The sequence below is a fragment of the Rhinoraja longicauda genome, chromosome 2 (assembly GCF_053455715.1).
Source record: "Rhinoraja longicauda isolate Sanriku21f chromosome 2, sRhiLon1.1, whole genome shotgun sequence".
NCBI classification, from domain to species: domain Eukaryota; kingdom Metazoa; phylum Chordata; class Chondrichthyes; order Rajiformes; family Arhynchobatidae; genus Rhinoraja; species Rhinoraja longicauda.
The window spans coordinates 1160628-1181793 of record NC_135954.1 but is presented as its reverse complement, the minus strand read 5'-3'; the positions used below and the strand labels follow the sequence as shown (position 1 = coordinate 1181793).

Below are 21166 nucleotides of genomic sequence, written 5' to 3'. Positions count from 1 at the left end.
CGCAGATTCACCACCCGGTGATGCCTCTTGTTGATCGCCCTCCCTCTGGCCGCCCGTGACATGCTGTGGCCCTCTTGCTGTTGGCAGGTTGTGCGGTCGCTGTGTGGGTGAGTGGGCGAGTGGCGTGGAGGACTCGGCATGGGAAAGAAGCTGGACCTGACCACTCTGACGGAGGATGAGGCCGAGCACGTGCTACAGGTGGTCCAGCGGGACTTTCACCTCCGCAAGATGGAGCAGGAACGGCTCAGGTAGGCCCGTGTCCATGTTACAGCAGAGTTACAGCAGCAGAGGTAGGCTCAGGTAGGCCCGTGTCCATGTTACAGCAGAGTTAGGCTCAGGTAGGCCCGTGTCTGTGTTGCAGCAGAGTTACAGCAACAGAGTTAGGCCCAGGTAGGCCCGTGTTCGTGTTACAGCAGAGTTACAGCAACAGAGTTAGGCCCAGGTAGGCCCGTGTTCGTGTTACAGCAGAGTTACAGCAACAGAGCTAGGCTCAGGTAGGCCCGTGTCCGTGTTACAGCAGAGTTAGGCTCAGGTAGGCCCGTGTCCGTGTTACAGCAACAGAGTTAGGCTCAGGTAGGCCCGTGTCCGTGTTACAGCAGAGTTAGGCTCAGGTAGGCCCGTGTCCATGTTACATGTCTATGTTTTGCACACCACATACAAGGTATGCAAAGAGTCATCACATGTAGGGTGCTGGCACAGTTACTAAGCGTTCATGGTAATAGACAATAGACAATAGGTGCAGGAGTAGGCCATTCGGCCCTTCGAGCACCGCCATTAGTACCAATCAGTACCCTGTTCCTGCCCTCTCCCCATACCCCCTGACTCCGCTATCCTTAAGAGCTCTATCTAGCTCTCTCTTGAAAGCATCCGGAGAATTGGCCTCCACTGCCTTCTGAGGCAGAGAATTCCACAGATTCACAACTCTCTGACTGAAAAAGCTTTTCCTCGTCTCCGTTCTAAATGGCCTACCCCTTATTCTTAAACTGTGGCCCCTTGTTCTGGACTCCCCCAACATTGGGAACATGTTTCCTGCCTCTAACTTGTCCAACCCCTTAATAATCTTATATGTTTCAATAAGATCCCCTCTCATCCTTCTAAATTCCAGCGTATTCCCAGGTAAGATCGCCCCTCATCCTGCTGAGCTCCAAGGAAAGTTCCAGCCTGCCCAACCTCCCACGTTAGCTCAGGCCCTCGATTCCTGCAGACATCCTCCTAAATTTTCTCTGCACCCTTTCCAGCTTAATAACATCCTTCCCACAGCCAGGTAGTCAAAGCTGAAGACAATACTCTAAACATGGCCTCACCAAGGTATATATATCTTTGCTATTAATTGCTGTATATATCTTTTTTAGTTTTAGTTTAGTTCAGAGAGGCCTGGGTGGCGCCTAAAGGAGGTTGCGTAGCAACCCGCCTCCCGGCCCGGGCGGCCACCTTTGGTGGAGCGGGAGCACGTGGCCGCTGGCTGGGTGAGGTCAGGTGGGGCGCGGGGCGGTGACGTCACCTTGTCCCATATTTGGGAGTGAGATAGTTGGCAACCCTAGTTCTATGGAGAGCGGTATGGGGTTATGCTGTAATGGTATCATCTCATAGCAGCATCATGTTCCCACGCCTGCTTCTGTTCATTAAACACTGACGTTTCAGCATGGGTTGGAGTTTCGGGATTGTACACATTTTATCAATGCAGTGAGTCATGACAGGAATATGTTTAGAATAACATCACAGGGCATCTGCCGGGAGAATGAGTCATGTTCTTCCAATTAAAGGAAACCGCAAACCACCCTCTATTAATGCATGAACATGTCTGGGTGGCACCCAGCGCGGAGACAGGCCCATCGGCCAACCTTACCCATACCGACCAACATGCCCCATCTACACTAGTCCCACCTTGCCCACACCGACCAACATGCCCCATCTACACTAGTCCCACCCACCCACACCGACCAACATGCCCCATCTACACTAGTCCCACCTTGCCCACACCGACCAACATGCCCCATCTACACTAGTCCCACCCACCCACACCGACCAACATGCCCCATCTACACTAGTCCCACCCACCCACCCACACTGACCAACATGCCCCATCTACACTAGTCCCACCCACCCACACCGACCAACATGCCCCATCTACACTAGTCCCACCGTGCCCACACCGACCAACATGCCCCATCTACACTAGTCCCACCCACCCACACCGACCAACATGCCCCATCTACACTAGTCCCACCCACCCACACCGACCAACATGCCCCATCTACACTAGTCCCACCCACCCACCCACACTGACCAACATGCCCCATCTACACTAGTCCCACCCACCCACACCGACCAACATGCCCCATCTACACTAGTCCCACCCACCCACCCACACTGACCAACATGCCCCATCTACACAAGTCCCACCTTGCCCACACCGACCAACATGCCCCATCTACACTAGTCCCACCCACCCACACCGACCAACATGCCCCATCTACACTAGTCCCACCCACCCACACCAACCAACATGCCCCATCTACACTAGTCCCACCTGCCCACACCGACCAACATGCCCCATGTACACTAGTCCCACCTGCCCACACCGACCAACATGCCCCATCTACACTAGTCCCACCTGCCCACACCGACCAACATGCCCCATCTACACTAGTCCCACCCATCCACACCGACCAACATGCCCCATCTACACTAGTCCCACCCACCCACACCGACCAACATGCCCCATCTACACTAGTCCCACCTTGCCCACACCGACCAACATGCCCCATCTACACTAGTCCCACCCACCCACACCGACCAACATGCCCCATCTACACTAGTCCCACCCACCCACCCACACTGACCAACATGCCCCATCTACACAAGTCCCACCTTGCCCACACCGACCAACATGCCCCATCTACACTAGTCCCACCCACCCACACCGACCAACATGCCCCATCTACACTAGTCCCACCCACCCACACCAACCAACATGCCCCATCTACACTAGTCCCACCTGCCCACACCGACCAACATGCCCCATGTACACTAGTCCCACCTGCCCACACCGACCAACATGCCCCATCTACACTAGTCCCACCTGCCCACACCGACCAACATGCCCCATCTACACTAGTCCCACCCATCCACACCGACCAACATGCCCCATCTACACTAGTCCCACCCACCCACACCGACCAACATGCCCCATCTACACTTGTCCCACATTGCCCACACCGACCAACATGCCCCATCTACACTTGTCCCACATTGCCCACACCGACCAACATGCCCCATCTACACTAGTCCCACCCACCCACCCACACTGACCAACATGCCCCATCTACACAAGTCCCACCTTGCCCACACCGACCAACATGCCCCATCTACACTAGTCCCACCCACCCACACCGACCAACATGCCCCATCTACACTAGTCCCACCCACCCACACCAACCAACATGCCCCATCTACACTAGTCCCACCTGCCCACACCGACCAACATGCCCCATGTACACTAGTCCCACCTGCCCACACCGACCAACATGCCCCATCTACACTAGTCCCACCTGCCCACACCGACCAACATGCCCCATCTACACTAGTCCCACCCATCCACACCGACCAACATGCCCCATCTACACTAGTCCCACCCACCCACACCGACCAACATGCCCCATCTACACTTGTCCCACATTGCCCACACCGACCAACATGCCCCATCTACACTTGTCCCACATTGCCCACACCGACCAACATGCCCCATCTACACTAGTCCCAACTTGCCCACACCGGCCAACATGCCCCATCTACACTAGTCCCACCCACCCACACCGGCCAACATGCCCCATCTACACTAGTCCCACCCACCCACACTGACCAACATGCCCCATCTACACTAGTCCCAACTTGCCCACACCGACCAACATGCCCCATCTACACTAGTCCCACCCACCCACACCGGCCAACATGCCCCATCTACACTAGTCCCACCCACCCACACTGACCAACATGCCCCATCTACACTAGTCCCACCCGCCCACACCGACCAACATGCCCCATCTACACTAGTCCCACCCACCCACACCGACCAACATGCCCCATCTACACTAGTCCCACCCACCCACACCGACCAACATGCCCCATCTACACTAGTCCCACCCGCCCACACCGACCAACATGCCCCATCTACACTAGTCCCACCCGCCCACACCGACCAACATGCCCCAACTACACAAGTCCCACCCACCCACACCGACCAACATGCCCCATCTGCACTAGTCCCACCCACCCACACCGACCAACATGCCCCATCTACACAAGTCCCACCTTGCCCACACCGACCAACATGCCCCATCTACACTAGTCCCACCTGCCCACACCGACCAACATGCCCCATCTATACTAGTTCCTCCTGCCCACATTTGGCCACATACACCCACCACCCTCTGAGTGAAAAAGTTGCCCCTCAGATTCCTCTTAAATCTTTTCCTCTCTCTCACCTTAAACCTGTGTCCTCTAGTCCTCGATTCCCCAAATCTGGGCAAAAGACTCTGTGCATCTACTCGATCTATTCCTCTCATGATTTTGTACACCTCTATAAGATCACCCCTCATCCTCCTGCGCTCCAAGGAATAGAGACCCAGCCTACTCAACCTCTCCCTGTAGCTCACACCCTCTAGTCCTGGCAACATCCTCGTGAAATTTTCTCTGAACACTTTCAAGCCATGTTTTAGAGATACAGCGTGGAAACAGGCCCTTCGTCCCACTGATTCCGCACCGACCAGTGATCCCCGCACACTAACACTATCCAACACACACTAGGGGCTATTCCTTCTCTCCACAGATGCTGCCTGACCCGCTGAGTTACTCCGGCACTCTGTGTCTACCTGAGGGTTTGTCTGTGGAATGTAGTTGGGCATTGACGCTGTGGGCCGAAGGGCCTCTGCTGGTACTGTTCTATGTTGGGTGTAATCAAGCTTGAATAGAGGGATCTGGATCACACGCAGGCAGAAAGGAGTTGGCATCGTGGTGAGCACGGACACTGTGGGCCGAAGGGCCTGTTGTCGTGCTGTACTGTTCTATGTTAGAAACATAGAAACATAGAAAATAGGTGCAGGAGGAGGCCATTCGGCCCTTCATGCCAGCACCATTCATTGTGATCATGGCTGATCATCCACAATCAGTAACCCGTGCCTGCCTTCTCCCCATATCCCTTGATACCACTAGCCCCTAGAGCTCTATCTAACACTCTCTTAAATTAGATTGAAACCGATCTTGAACCGAGGGATCTGGATTTGTGCGGGCAGGTGAGAGTTTGTCTATGACATCGACATGTTGAGCATGTTCCCAATGTTGGGGGAGTCAAACAACGGTGGGACTGTCATACGAGGAAAGGTTGGAAAGACTGGGCTTGTATTCACTGGAGTTTAGAAGGATGAGAGGGGATCTTATAGAGATGTATAAAATTATAAAAGGACTGGACAAGCTAGATGCAGGAAAAATGTTCCCAATGTTGGGTGAGTCCAGATCCAGGGGCCACACAGTCTAAGAATAAAGGGGAGGCCATTTAAAACTGAGTTGAGACGGAACTTTTTCACCCAGAGAGTTGTGAATCTGTGGAATTCTGTGCCACAGAGGGCAGTGGAGGCCGATTCACTGGATGGATTTAAGAGAGAGTTAGATAGAGCTCTAGGGGCTAGTGGAATCAAGGGATATGGGGAGAAGGCAGGCACAGGTTACTGATTGTGGATGACCAGCCATGATCACAATGAATGGCGGTGCTGGCTGGAAGGGTCAAATGGCCTCCTCCTGCACCTATTGTCTATGTTTCTCTGGACATTGAGGGCCTGTTGCCGTGCTGTACTGTTCTATGCTCTATGTTGTATGGAAGCGATGTGGGACTGAGGGACCTGGATCACGGGTGGGCAGGTGAGAGTCTGTCTGTAGCCCGTGTTGGGCGCGGGCACTGTGTTGCCGCTGCTGTTCCCTGGCCCACGCCCGTGCGGTTGTGTCTTGCAGTGAGCTGAAGCAGAAGCTGAGCGAGGAGGGCAACAAGAGGACCATCCTGTCCAAGCAGCAGAAGTTCAACGAGAACTTCTGCATCCGCTGCTGTGGCTCCTTCACCTTCCTCCTCAACGCCAAGCACCCATGCAGCGACTGCAAGTTCAACGTCTGCCGGAACTGCGGAGCCTACAGCAAGAAGGACAAGGCCTGGGTCTGCACCGTGTGCCACCAGGCCAGGTACGAGCCTCTATCCCCTCCTCACACCGCGGGCACTGGGGCACCAGGGTTGCCAACTGTCCCGTATTAGACGGGACATCACGTATTTTGGGCTAAATTGGTTTGTCCCGTACGGGACTTCCCTTGTCCTTTATTAGGCCCTGACGCTGTAGGCCCCGACGCTGTAGCTCCGGACGCTGTAGGCCCGGACACTGTAGGCCCGGACACTGTAGGCCCTGACGCTGTAGGCCCTGACGCTGTAGACCCAACGCTGTAGGCCCGGACGCTGTAGGCCCGGACACTCTAGGCCCGGACACTGTAGGCCCAGGGACTGCTGTAGGCCCGGGGGATGCTGTAAGCCCGGACGCTGTAGGCCCGGACACTGTAGGCCCAGGGACTGCTGTAGGCCCGGACAGTGTAGGCCCGGACAGTCTGGGCGCCGCCTAACGGAGGTTGCGTAGCAACCCGCCTCCCAGCCCGGGCGGCCGCCATTGGTGGGGCAGGAGCACGTGGCCGCTGGCTGGGTGAGGTCACGATGGGCACGGGGCAGTGATGTCATCTTGTCCCATATTTGGGAGTGAGATAGTTGCCAACCTCTACCTCTGTCCCCGCACTCTCACCTGCACATAGTGGATGTCTCACAGCTAGGAGAGTCTCTGACCAGAGACCACAGCCTCAGGATACAAGGGACGGGGGGGTATTGGGAGCAGTTCTGGGCTCCATATCTGAGGGTAATGTGCTGGCCCTCCTGGCCCAATGTGCAGTGTTATATAATCTGAGTGGGTATCGTGCAAAACAATAATAATAAAACAAAGCTGGACCAGCCTGCTCGATGGAAACGTCACTCCCCACACATCACCTGCTCTCGTTGTTTCACTTTGGTGGCTTGTGTTTAAAATTTCCTCTTAGTTTATTGTTCTGCAGAATAGTGAAAGGGCCGGACAGAGTGGAGAGGATGTTTCCACTAGTGGGAGAGTCTAGAACCAGAGGGCACGGCCTCAGAATTAAAGGACGTTTCTTTAGGAAGGAGATGAGGAGGAATTTCCTCATTGAGGGTGGTGAATCTGTGGGATTCTTTGCCACAGACGACTGTGGAGGCCAAGTCAGTGGATATATTTAAGGCAGAGATAGATAGATTGTTGATCAGTGCGGGTGTCAGGGGTTATGGGGAGAAGGTAGGAGAATGGGGTTAGGAGGGAGAGATAGATCAGCCGTGATTGAATGGCGGAGTAGACTTGATGGGCCGAATGGCCTAATTCTGCTCCTATCACTTATGAACTTATTACATAGAACAGTACAGCACAGGAACAGGCCCACCTGCACCTGTTTTCTATGTTTCTATGTTTCTCAATGATATTGTTCTTGTTGTTATTGTACCTGCCCCCACTGCCACCTTGTGACTATTTCCCACAGCGTCACAAGCTCTCCACCTGACGTCTGTTCGCTGTTACCAGCGGTCCAGGCACTAGATATGATTGTTTTATTAGTCAGAAGAAAATTGCTAATTTCATTGGAGTTCAGAGAAGGTTGAAAGAGGGCGGAATGATTCACGGACGTGTGTTTTACAAGACGGGCTGTACAAGAGGGAGCTACAGATGCAGGCACAATGATGACCTTTTATAAAGACATTTCGACAGATATATGGACAGGATCTTCACAGGGAGCGTCTCCTCCCCCTCCCCACGTCTGTCGTGGGGTAGACCCCCTCCCCCTCCCCCTCTCCCTCCTCCCCCCAAGCTTTGCACAGAAACATAGACAACAGGTGCAGGAGGAGGCCATTCGGCCCTTCAGCCAGCACCGCCATTCATTGTGATCATGGCTGATCATTCACAATCAGTACCCCGTGCCTGCCTTCTCCCCATACCCCTTGATTCCACTGGCCCCTAGAGCTCTATCTAACTCTCTTTTAAATCCATCCAGTGATTTGGCCTCCACTGCCCTCTGTGGCAGAGAATTCCACAAATTCACAACTCTCTGGGTGAAAAAGGTTTTTTTTCATCTCAGTTTTAAATGGTCTCCCCTTTATTCTTAAACTGTGACCCCTGGTTCTGGATTCCCCCAACATTGGGAACATTTTTCCTGCATCTAAAAAATGCACATCCCCCAATCCTGGACTTTCCACTTGCCACCTTAATTTTGTCTTTGATGTATCTTGCGTTTAAAGACTTGTTGGCAGAACAATTCCCCTGCTGGGATAAATAAAGTTCTATCGTATCGTATCGTAGGGAGGGTGTAGAGGGATATGGGTAGGGTTGCCAACTGTCCCGTATTAGCCGGGACATCCCATATTTTGGGCTAAAGTGGTTTGTCCTGTGCTGGACCGCCCTTATCCCGTATTAGGCCCGGGGGGCGCTGTAGGCCGGGGCGCTGTAGGCCCGGACACTGTAGGTCCAGACAGTGTAGGCCCGGACAGTGTAGGCACGGAGGTTGCATAGCAACCCACCTCAAGGCAGCATCTGTGAGGAACATGGATAGGTGACGTTTCACAGAGTGCTGGAGTAACTCAGCGGGTCAGGCAGCATCTGTGGAGAACATGGATAGGTGACGTTTTGGGTTGAGACCGTTCTCACTTCACTGTAATGGTTAGTTGGCTGTGGGTGAGGTGGTTGAGGCGGCAGCTGCTGTCTGGTGCTGTTCATTTAATGCCTGAGCTGCCTTTGTTGGTACCTGCTGGGGAGGGGCTGACAGAGGGCTGTGATCCTGTCTACACTGCAGCCTGCCCTGGCTTACAGGGCCAGCTCTGGCGGGGAGAGGTAATTGTGCGAGTGATTAGCGCCAAGCTTGACTTCCCTGTACACTGTGAATCTTCTTCTTCTCTCGTGTCCATCGTTGATGTTTCAGACGTTGGGCCAGGCTCCTGCACAGTGGACAGCCTTCTCGTTTGCCACCACTAGATCGCCGAAGCAATAGACAACAGACAATAGGTGCAGGAGGAGACCTTTCGGCCCTTCGAGCCAGCACCGCCATTCAATGTGATCATGGCTGATCATTCTCAATCAGTACCCCGTTCCTGCCTTCTCCCCATACCCCCTGACTCCGCTATCCTTAAGAGCTCTATCTAGCTCTCTCTTGAATGCATCCAGAGAATTGGCCTCCACCGCCTTCTGAGGCAGAGAATTCCACAGATTCACAACTCTCTGACTGAAAAAGTTGAAGCAGCACTGTTCACCAAGAAGTGGGCATCTTAGTAGGGGTGGCATGGATTGTTTAGAGATACAGTGCGGAAACAGGCCCTATCGGCCCACCGGGTCCGCGCCGAAGGTCCGGACACTGTAGGCCCGGACGCTGTAGGCCCGGACGCTGTCGGCCCGGACGCTGTAGGCCCGGACGCTGTAGGCCCGGACGCTGTAGGCCCGGACGCTGTAGGCACGGACACTGTCGGCCTGGACGCTGTAGGCCCAGACGCTGTAGGCCCGGACGCTGTAGACACGGACGCTGTAGGCCCGGACGCTGTCGGCCCGGACGCTGTAGGCCCGGACGCTGTAGGCCCGGACGCTGTAGGCCCGGACGCTGTAGGCCCGGACGCTGTAGGCACGGACACTGTAAACACGGACACTGTCGGCCCGGACGCTGTAGGCCCAGACGCTGTAGGCCCGGACGCTGTAGACATGGACACTGTCGGCCCGGACGCTGTAGGCCCAGACGCTGTAGGCCCGGACGCTGTAGACACGGACACTGTCGGCCCGGACGCTGTAGGCCCGGACGCTGTAGGCCCGGACGCTGTAGACACGGACACTGTCAGCCCGGACGCTGTAGGCCCGGACGCTGTAGGCCCGGACGCTGTAGACACGGACACTGTCGGCCCGGACGCTGTAGGCCCGGACGCTGTAGGCCCGGACGCTGTAGGCCCGGACGCTGTAGACACGGACACTGTCGGCCCGGACGCTGTAGGCCCGGACGCTGTAGGCCCGGACGCTGTAGGCCCGGACGCTGTGGTCCCGGAGGCCCAGGCGCCGCCTAACGGAGCTTGTGCAGCAACCCGCCTCCCGGCCCGGGCCACCGCCATTGGTGGAGCGGGAGCACGTGGCCGCTGGCTGGGTGAGGTGACGTGGGGCGTGGGGCGGTGACGTCACCTTGTGTCCGGTATTTGGGAGTGAGATAGTTGGCAACCCTCTACCTCTGTCCCCTTCTGTCCCCGCACTCTCGCATGCACACAGAGATACAACGCGTAAACAGGCCCCTTCGGCCCACTGCGTCCGCGCCGACCAGCAATCCCCGCACATTAGCACCATCCTACACACACACACTAGGGACAATTTTTACATTTACCAAGCCACTTGACCTACATACCTGCACGTCTTTGGAGTGTGGGAGGAAACTGAAGATTTGGAGAAAACCCACGCAGGTCACGGGGGGAACGTACAAACTCCGTACAGACGGCGCCTGTAGTCGGGATGGAACCTGAGTCTCCGGCGCTGCATTCGCTGTAAGGCTGCAAGGGGGAGGGATTCAAATTTTTAGGACATTGGAACCAGTTCTGGGAGAGGTGGGACCAGTACAAACAGGACGGTCTGCACCTGAGCTGGAATGGAACCAATGTCCTAGGGGGAGTGTTTGCTAGTGCTGTCGGGGAGGATTTAAACTAATGTGGCAGGGGGATGGGAGCAGGAGCAGAGAGACAGAGGGGTGTAAAATGAGGGTAGAAGCAACAGGTAGCAAGGTGAAAAGTAAAAGTGGTAGGCAGACAAATCCAGGACACAAATCAAAAAGGGCCACTTTTCAACATAATTGTATAAGGGGTAAGAGAGTTGTAAAAACAAGCCTGAAGGCTTTGTGTCTCAATGCAAGGAGTATACGTAATAAGGTGGATGAATTAAATGTGGAGATAGTTATTAATGATTATGATATAGTTGGGATTACGGAGACATGGCTCCAGGGTGACCAAGGCTGGGAGCTCAACATCCAGGGATATTCTATATTCAGGCGGGATAGACAGAAAGGAAAAGGAGGTGGGGTAGCGTTACTGGTTAGGGAGGAGATTAAAGCAGTGGAAAGGAAGGACATTAGCTTGGAGGAAGTGGAATCGATATGGGTAGAGCTACGAAACACTAAGGGGCAGAAAACGCTAGTGGGAGTTGTGTACAGGCCACCTAACAGCAGTAGTGAGGTTGGGGATGGCATCAAGCAGGAAATTAGAAATGCATGCACTAAAGGTGCAGCGGTTATAATGGGTGACTTCAATCTACATATAGATTGGGTGAACCAAACTGGCAGGGGTGCTGAGGAAGAGGATTTCTTGGAATGTTTGAGAGATGGTTTTCTAAACCAACATGTTGAGGAACCAACGAGAGAGCAGGCCATTCTAGACTGGGTATTGAGTAATGAGGAAGGGTTAGTTAGCAGTCTTGTTGTGCGAGGCCCCTTGGGCAAGAGTGATCATAATATGGTAGAGTTCTTCATTAGGATGGAGAGTGACAAAGTCAATACAGAAACAAGTGTTCTGAACTTAAAGAAAGGTAACTTTGAGGGTATGAGGCGTGAATTGTCCAAGATAGACTGGCGATTGATGCTGAAAGGGTTGACGGTGGACATGCAATGGAAGGCATTTAAAGGTCGCATGGATGAACTACAACAAGTGTTCATCCCAGTTTGGCAAAAGAACAAACCAGGAAAGGTAGTGCATCCGTGGCTAACAAGGGAAATCAAGGATAGTATTAAAACAAAAGATGAAGCATACAGATTAGCCAGAAAAAGTATCATACCAGAGGACTGGGAGAAATTCAGAGTCCAGCAGAGGAGGACAAAGGGCTTAATTAGGAAAGGGAAAATAGACTATGAGGGAAAACTGGCAAGGAACATAAAAACAGACTGCAAAAGCTTTTATAGATATGTCAAGAGAAAAAGATTAGTTAAGGCAAATGTAGGTCCCTTGCAGTCGGAAACAGGTGAATTGATCATAGGGAACAAGGAGATGGCAGACCAATTGAACAAATACTTTGGTTCTGTCTTCACTAAGGAAGACATAAACAATCTGCCGGAAATAGCAGGGGACCGGGGGTCTAACGAGATGAAGGAGCTGAGGGAAATCCAGGTTAGTCGGGAAGTGGTATTAGGTAAATTAAATGGATTAAAGGCAGATAAATCCCCAGGGCCAGATAGGCTGCATCCCAGAGTGCTTAAGGAAGTAGCCTCAGAAATAGTGGATGCATTAGTGATAATTTTTCAAAACTCTTTAGATTCTGGAGTAGTTCCTGAGGACTGGAGGGTAGCTAATGTAACCCCACTTTTTAAAAAGGGAGGGAGAGAGAAAACGGGGAATTATAGACCAGTTAGCCTAACATCGGTAGTGGGGAAAATGCTAGAGTCAGTTATTAAAGATGTGATAGCATCACATTTGGAAAGTGGTGATATCATCGGACAAAGTCAGCATTGATTTACCAAAGGCAAATCATGTCTGACGAATCTTATAGAATTTTTCGAGGATGTAACTAGTAGAGTGGATAAGGGAGAACCAGTCGATGTGTTATATCTGGACTTTCAGAAGGCCTTCGACAAGGTCCCACATAGGAGATTGGGGTACAAACTTAAAGCACACGGTATTGAGGGTTCAGTGTTGAGGTGGATAGAAAATTGGTTGGCGGACAGGAAGCAAAGAGTAGGAATAAACGGGTCCTTTTCGGAATGGCAGGCAGTGACTAGTGGGGTACCGTAAGGCTCAGTGCTGGGACCCCAGTTATTTACAGTGTATATTAATGATTTGGACGAGGGAATTGAATGCAACATCTCTAAGTTTGCGGATGACACGAAGCTGGGTGGCAGTGTTAGCTGCGAGGAGGATGCTAGGAGGCTGCAGAGTGACTTGGATAGATTAGGCGAGTGGGCAAATGCATGGCAGATGCAATATAATGTGGATAAATGTGAGGTTATCCACTTTGGCGGCAAGAACAGGAAAGCAGAGTATTACCTGAATGCTGACCGATTGGGAGAAGGGGAGATGCAACGTGACCTGGGTGTCATGGTGCACCAGTCATTGAAAGCAAGCATGCAGGTGCAGCAGGCAGTGAAGAAAGCGAATGGTATGTTGGCATTCATAGCAAGAGGATTTGAGTTTAGGAGCAGGGAGGTTCTGCTGCAGTTGTACAGGGCCTTGGTGAGACCGCACCTGGAGTATTGTGTGCAGTTTTGGTCTCCTAACCTGAGGAAAGACGTTCTTGCCTTAGAGGGAGTACAGAGAAGGTTCACCAGATTGATCCCTGGGATGGCGGGACTTACATATGAGGAAAGACTGGATAGACTGGGCTTGTACTCGCTGGAATTTAGAAGACTGAGGGGGGATCTTATTGAAACATATAAAATTCTTAAGGGGTTGGAGAGGCTAGATGCGGGAAGATTGTTCCCGATGTTGGGGGAGTCCAGAACCAGGGGTCACAGCTTAAGGATAAGGGGGAAGTCTTTTAGGACCGAGATGAGAAAACATTTCTTCACACAGAGAGTGGTGAGTCTGTGGAATTCTCTGCCACAGAAGGTAGTTGAGGCCAGTTCATTGGCCCCATCCTACCTGACCGACCTCCTCCACAGGCACACTCCCACCTGCACCCTCCGCTCTGCCGCTGCCAATCTCCTATCCCCCCACATCCGGACTAAACTCAGATCCTGGGGGGACAGGGCTTTCTCCATCGCTGCTCCCACCCTATGGAACTCACTACCCCAAACCGTTAGAGACTCCTCCACACTCACCACATTCAAAACATCGCTGAAGTCTCACCTGTTCAGTACTGCCTTCAACCACTGAAGGTCACCTCACCTACTGTCTCCTTTCTCTGTTCATTCATTTATTTATTTACTTATTTATCTATTTATTCATTTCCCTATGTTCTCAAAATCTCTGTAAAGCGTCTTTGAGTATATGAAAAGCGCTATATAAATAAAATGCATTATTATTATTATTATTATACTGTTCTCCCGCAACACTGATTACACTGCGAGAGGCATAGCGAACGGCGGGTTTTGTCTACTAAAATGGTGGCGGTTGCGCTCCTTTGCGTACTACACTTCAGTATAGGCGATGTCAACGGAGTGGTTCATCTTGCTCCTCTAGTATCTATGCTATCGAGGGACATCCGGTTCTTCCAGTCACACCTGTGACCAGGTGGTAGCTGTACCTTGGTTGGGATTGGCAGCTTTTTGTGGTGGTGGTTTTCACTGCGTTTCTTTTCCCGCAAGGATAGTCTGGTTGCTTGATCTGGCGGCCTCCGGGCCTACAGCGTCCGGGCCTACAGCGTCCGGGCCTACAGCGTCCGGGCCTACACCGTCCGGGCCTACACCGTCCGGGCCTACAGCGTCCGGGCCTACAACGTCCGGGCCTACAGCGTCCGGGCCTACAGCGTCCGGGCCTACAGCGTCCGGGCCTACAGCGTCCGGGCCTACAGCGTCCGGGCCTACACCGTCCGGGCCTACAGCGTCCGGGCCTACAGCGTCCGGGCCTACAGCGTCTGGGCCTACAGCGTCCGGGCCTACAGCGTCCGGGCCTACACCGTCCGGGCCTACATCGTCCGGGCCTACAGCGTCTGGGCCTACGGTGCACCCCAGGCCTAATACGGGACAAGGGCGGTCCTGTACGGTTCAAACCAATTTAGCCCAAATTACAGGAAGTCCCGGCTAATATGGGACAGTTGGCAACCCTAGTCTCACTCACCGTCAGCTGCCCGACAGTCTGAAACTTGCTTCCGACAATGGGGAATAAAACATGGAAACAGGCCCTTCAGCCCAACATAACCACACCGACCAGGATGTCCCGTCTAAGATAGTCCCGTTTGCCTGCTTTCACAAGTTATAGGAGTAGAATTAGGCCATTCGGCCCATCAAGTCTACTCCGCCATCCAATCATGGCTGATCTATCTATCCCTCCTAACCCCATTCTCCTGCCTTCTCCCTATAACCCCTAACACCTGTACTGATCAATAATCTATCTCTGCCTTAAATATATCCACTGACTTGGCCTCCACAGCCGTCTGTAGCAAAGAATTCCACAGATTCACCACTCTCTGGCTAAAGGAAGAATGAGAGGGGATCTTATAGAGACGTATAAAATTATAAAAGGACTGGACAAGCTAGATGCAGGGAAAATTTCCCAATGTTGGGGGAGTCCAGAACCAGGGGCCACAGAGTCTTAGAATAAAGGGGAGGCCATTTTAAACTGAAGTGAGAAGGTACTTTTTCACCTGTGGAATTCTCTACCACAGAGGGCAGTGGAGGCCAAATCACTGGATGGATTTAAGAGAGAGTTAGATAGAGCTCTAGGGGCTAGTGGAATCAAGGGATATGGGGAGAAGGCAGGCACGGGTTACTGATTGTGGATGATCAGCCATGATCACAATGAATGGCGGTGCTGGCTCGAAGGGCCGAATGGCCTCCTCCTGCACCTATTTTCTATGTTTCTTCGGTTCTTCCTCCTTTCTCTGTTCCCGTGCCTCCATCTCATGCCTGACTTCCATGAAGGCAGCCTGTTCTTCGAGAATGCCCAGGTCTGCCTTAGCCTTCATACGAGCAGAGTGCGTCCGATATGCATGAGACAAAGAACAAGATTGGAATGAATGAATGAATGAATGAATGAATGAATGAATAAGTTTATTGGCCAAGTATGTGCATATACAAGGAATGTGCCTTGGTGCTCCGCGCACAAATGACAACACAACCACACAGTTAACAATTAAGAATAAAGCATAAACACATCAAAACAATAAGGATACAACATTACGGTCTAAACATGTGGGTGAAAATAAACCAGAGCAAAAAGAGACTCCAGACTTTGGTTGTTGAGTACAACTATCACTCGTGGAAAAAAGCTGTTTTTATGTCTGGCTGTGGCTGCTTTGACAGTCCGGAGTCGCCTTCCAGAGGGAAGTGCTTCAAAGAGTTTGTGGCCAGGGTGAGAGGGGTCAGAGATGATCTTGCCCGCTCGCTTCCTGGCCCTTGCAGTGTACAGTTCGTCAATGGGGGGAAGGTTGCAGCCAACAAATAAAGTGGATGAGCTTGAGGCTCAGTTAGTCATGGGCAAGTATGATGTTGTAGGGATCACTGAGACATGGCTACAAGAGGACCAGGGCTGGGAACTGAATATTCAGGGGTACACAACGTATAGAAAAGACAGACAGGTGGGCAGAGGGGGTGGGGTTGCTCTGATGGTAAGGAATGATATTCATTCCCTTGCAAGGGGTGACATAGAATCAGGAGATGTTGAATCAGTATGGATAGAAATGAGAAATTGTAAGGGTAAAAAGACCCTAATGGGAGTTATCTATAGGCCCCCAAACAGTAGCCTCGACATAGGGTGCAAGTTGAATCAGGAGATAAAATTGGCGTGTCACAAATGTAATGCTACGGTGGTTATGGGAGATTTCAACATGCAGGTAGACTGGGAAAATCAGGTTGGAAATGGACCCCAGGAAAGAGAGTTTGTAGAGTGCGTTCGAGATGGATTCTTAGAACAGCTTGTACTGGAGCCTACCAGGGAGAAGGCAATTCTGGATTTAGTGTTGTGTAATGATCCTGATCTGATAAGGGGACTAGAGGTAAAAGAGCCATTAGGAGGCAGTGATCACAACATGATAAGTTTTACTCTGCAAATGGAAAGGCAGAAGGGAAAATCGGAAGTGTCAGTATTACAGTATAGCAAAGGGGATTACAGAGGCATGAGGCGGGAGCTGGCCAAAATTGACTGGAAGGAGGCCCTAGCAGAGAAGACGGTAGAACAGCAATGGCAGGTATTCCTGGGAATAATGCAGAGGTTGCAGGATCAATTTATCCCAAAGAGGCGGAAAGACTCTAAGGGGAGTAAGAGACACCTGTGGCTGACAAGGGAAGTCAAGGACAGCATAAAAATTAAGGAGAGGAAGTATAACATAGCAAAGAAGAGTGGGAAGACAGAGGATTAGGACTCTTTTAATGAGCAACAAAAGTTAACTAAAAAGGCAATACGGGGAGAAAAGATGAGGTACGAGGGTAAACTAGCCAATAATATAAAGGAGGATAGCAAAAGTTTTTTTAGGTACGTGAAGAGGAAAAAAATAGTCAAGGCAAATGTGGGTCCCTTGAAGACAGAAGCAGGGGAATTTATTATGGGGAACAAAGAAATGGCAGACGAGTTAAACCGTTACTTTGGATCAGTCTTCACTGAGGAAGATACACACAATCTCCCAAATGTTCTAGGGGCCGGAGAACCTAGGGTGATGGAGGAACTGAAGGAAATCCACATTAGGTAGGAAATGGTTTTGGGTAGACTGATGGGACTGAAGGCTGATAAATCCCCAGGGCCTGATGGTCTGCATCCCAGAGTACTTAAGGAGGTGGCTCTAGAAATAGTGGAAGCATTGGAGATCATTTTTCAATGTTCTATAGATTCAGGATCAGTTCCTGTGGATTGGAGGATAGCAAATGTTATCCCACTTTTTAAGAAAGGAGGGAGAGAGAAAACGGGTAATTATAGACCAGTTAGTCTGACATCAGTGGTGGGGAAGATGCTGGAGTCAATTATAAAAGACGAAATTGCTGAGCATTTGGATAGCGGTAACAGGATCATTGCGAGTCAGCATGGATTTACGAAGGGGAAATCATGCTTGACAAATCTACTGGAATTTTTTGAGGATGTAACTAGGAAAATTGACAAGGGAGAGTCAGTGGATGTGGTGTACCTCGACTTTCAGAAAGCCTTCGACAAGGTCCCACATAGGAGATTAGTGGGCAAAATTAGAGCACATGGTATTGGGGGTAGGGTACTGACATGGATAGAAAATTGGTTGACAGGCAGAAAGCAAAGAGTGGGGATAAATGGGTCCCTTTCGGAATGGCAGGCAGGACCAGTGGGGTACCGCAAGGTTCGGTGCTGGGACCCCAGCTATTTACGATATACATTAATGACTTAGATGAAGGGATTAAAAGTACCATTAGCAAATTTGCAGATGATACTAATCTGGGGGGTAGTGTGAATTGTGAGGAAGATGCAATAAGGCTGCAGGGTGACTTGGACAGGTTGTGTGAGTGGGCGGATACATGGCAGATGCAGTTTAATGTAGATAAGTATGAGGTTATTCACTTTGGAAGTAAGAATAGAAAGGCAGATTATTATCTGAATGGTGTCAAGTTAGGAAGAGGGGATGTTCAACGAGATCTGGGTGTCCTAGTGCATCAGTCACTGAAAGGAAGCATGCAGGTACAGCAGGCAGTGAAGAAAGCCAATGGAATGTTGGCCTTCATAACAAGAGGAGTTGAGTATAGGAGCAAAGAGGTCCTTCTACAGTTGTACCGGGCCCTGGTGAGACCGCACCTGGAGTACTGTGTGCAGTTTTGGTCTCCAAATTTGAGGAAGGATATTCTTGCTATTGAGGGCGTGCAGCGTAGGTTCACTAGGTTAATTCCCGGAATGGCGGGACTGTCGTATGTTGAAAGGCTGGAGCAATTAGGCTTGTATACGCTGGAATTTAGAAGGATGAGGGGGGATCTTATTGAAACATATAAGATAATTAGGGGATTGGACTCATTAGAGGCAGGAAACATGTTCCCAATGTTGGGGGAGTCCAGAACAAGGGGCCACAGTTTAAGAATAAGGGGTAGGCCATTTAGAACGGAGATGAGGAAGAACTTTTTCAGTCAGAGAGTGGTGAAGGTGTGGAATTCTCTGCCTCAGAAGGCAGTGGAGGCCAGTTCGTTGGATGCTTTCAAGAGAGAGCTGGATAGAGCTCTTAAGGATAGCGGAGTGAGGGGGTATGGGGAGAAGGCAGGAACGGGGTACTGATTGAGAGTGATCAGCCATGATCGCATTGAATGGCGGTGCTGGCTCGAAGGGCTGAATGGCCTACTCCTGCACCTATTGTCTATTGTCTATAACAACCTTCTCAGCTGTGCGAATGATCCATTGCAGCCTCCGGATGTGGTACTTGGTGGCTGAGCCAAACCAGACCATGATGGAGATGGTGAGGACGGACTCAATGATAGCAGTATAGAATTGGACCATCATTGCCTGTGGCAGATTGTGTTGTCAGATTGAAGATCAATTCAGAGGGTGAGACGTTTGGGGTCCTGCCCTCGGGTCCAATGATATCTGAGTTTACACGAAGGTATCACAAAATGCTGGAGTAACTCAGCAGGTCAGGCAGGTAGGAGAGTTTACATGGCTGTGCTGTGTGGCACACTCAGCAATGGAGCATGTGGTTTGTTGATATCTTGGGTTTCCCTGGTCTTCCTCTTCTCCTTCAATCTGGCACTGGCTCTTCAGGGAGGCCACCCACTCCAGGACGTCAGAGAACTGTGAGGGACAAATCATTGTCCCTTTGGGAACCCATTCTGATGGTGCTGCCCACTGGCTCGACATCGGATTTACGTGCAGGCATTCTCTGTGCTTCTTGTAAGCTAGCAGATGTGGCCGTGTCTTTCTTTGGAATGCCAATAAGGCCAGTATCCAGGGACTCCCAAGGTCGTTGCTATGTGGATGGCAATCTGTGGCTCACTGCACCAGTTACGATGGGACCAGCTTTCCAAAAGCTTACTGCAATTAACCGTCTTCCTCTGCCACAGAGGGCAGTGGAGGCCAAATCACAGGATGAATTGAAAAGAGAGTTAGATAGAGCTCTAGGGGCTAGTGGAATCAAGGGATATGGGGAGAAGGCAGGCACGGGTTACTGATTGTGGATGATCAACCATGATCACAATGAATGGCGGTGCTGGCTCGAATGGCCTCCTCCTGCACCTATTTTCTTTGTGTCTATGTATGTTTTTGTAAACCAATTTCAACGCAGACATTATCACAAAATGTTGGAGTAACTCAGCAGGTCAGGCAGCATCTAGGAGAGAGGGAATGGGTGATGTTTTGGGTGGAGACTTTTCTTCTGAAGAAGGGTCTCGACCCGAAACGTCACCCATTCCCTCACTCCTAGATGCTGCCTGACCCGCTGAGTTACTCCAGCATTTTGTGAAACATTCAATTTGTACCAGCATCTGCAGTTATTTTCCTACACTAAACGCAGACATTAATTTCTGAGCCGTTTCTAGCTTCAAAGCTCAGCGACAAACGATCTCTCAGGTGTGAATCGCTGTGGCTTTGGTCTCTGTACAACAGCTAATTATCTGCCAATAACTCCAAGAGATGGATTTATGTTTCTTCACCAAAGGCAGCTATTGATCTGTCCTTGGTTGAGAAAGTTCTTATCTCCAAATCACTCCACGGCAGATAATCTTAGGTAGGTTCTGACTTAAACCCCTGTCAATAGACAATAGACAATAGACAATAGACAATAGGTGCAGGAGTAGGCCATTCAGCCCTTCGAGCCAGCACCGCCATTCAATGCGATCATGGCTGATCACTATCAATCAGTACCCCGTTCCTGCCTTCTCCCCATACCCCCTCACTCCGCTATCCTTAAGAGCTCTATCCAGCTCTCTCTTGAAAGCATCCAACGAACTGGCCTCCACTGCCTTCTGAGGCAGAGAATTCCACACCTTCACCACCCTCTGACTGAAAAAGTTCTTCCTCATCTCCGTTCTAAATGGCCTACCCCTTATTCTCAAACTGTGGCCCCTTGTTCTGGACTCCCCCAACATTGGGAACATGTTATCTGCCTCTAATGTGTCCAATCCCCTAATTATCTTATATGTTTCAATAAGATCCCCCCTCATCCTTCTAAATTCCAGTGTATACAAGCCCAATCGCTCCAGCCTGTCCCACTGAGGTGATTGTTTAGGTGACTACAGGCGACCAGGCTGTGGCCACACGGTTGCCGGGGAGTCGCCCGTACGGTCATGAGTCGTCTCGAACGAGTCGTAGCGTCTTTCTGGTCGCCGCTGGATTTCGAAATGTTAAAAATTTTTGGGCGACTGTTGGTTTGACGCCAACGATGGTAGCTTGACGTCTCCTGATGGGGGCGCTGTCGTAGGTTGTCGCCGGGTGACGTAGGTTGTCGCCGGTGCTGACTTTGGTGAATTCCATTGGCGACTACCTACGTCAACCGGCGACAGGTACCGGCGTCAAAAC

General features: G+C 51.3%; 1 protein-coding gene across 1 annotated transcript in view; it reads left to right on the top strand.

Moving 5' to 3' along the window:
• Positions 1-21166, top strand: part of LOC144601589 (rab effector MyRIP-like) — a 98985-nt gene that overhangs the window by 12814 nt on the left and 65005 nt on the right. Inside the window, exons 2-3 of the mRNA XM_078413801.1 lie at positions 88-248; positions 6004-6225. Coding sequence (XP_078269927.1) covers positions 139-248; positions 6004-6225 — 332 coding nt within the window. The 5' untranslated portion in view covers positions 88-138. The remainder of the gene's footprint in view (positions 1-87; positions 249-6003; positions 6226-21166) is intronic.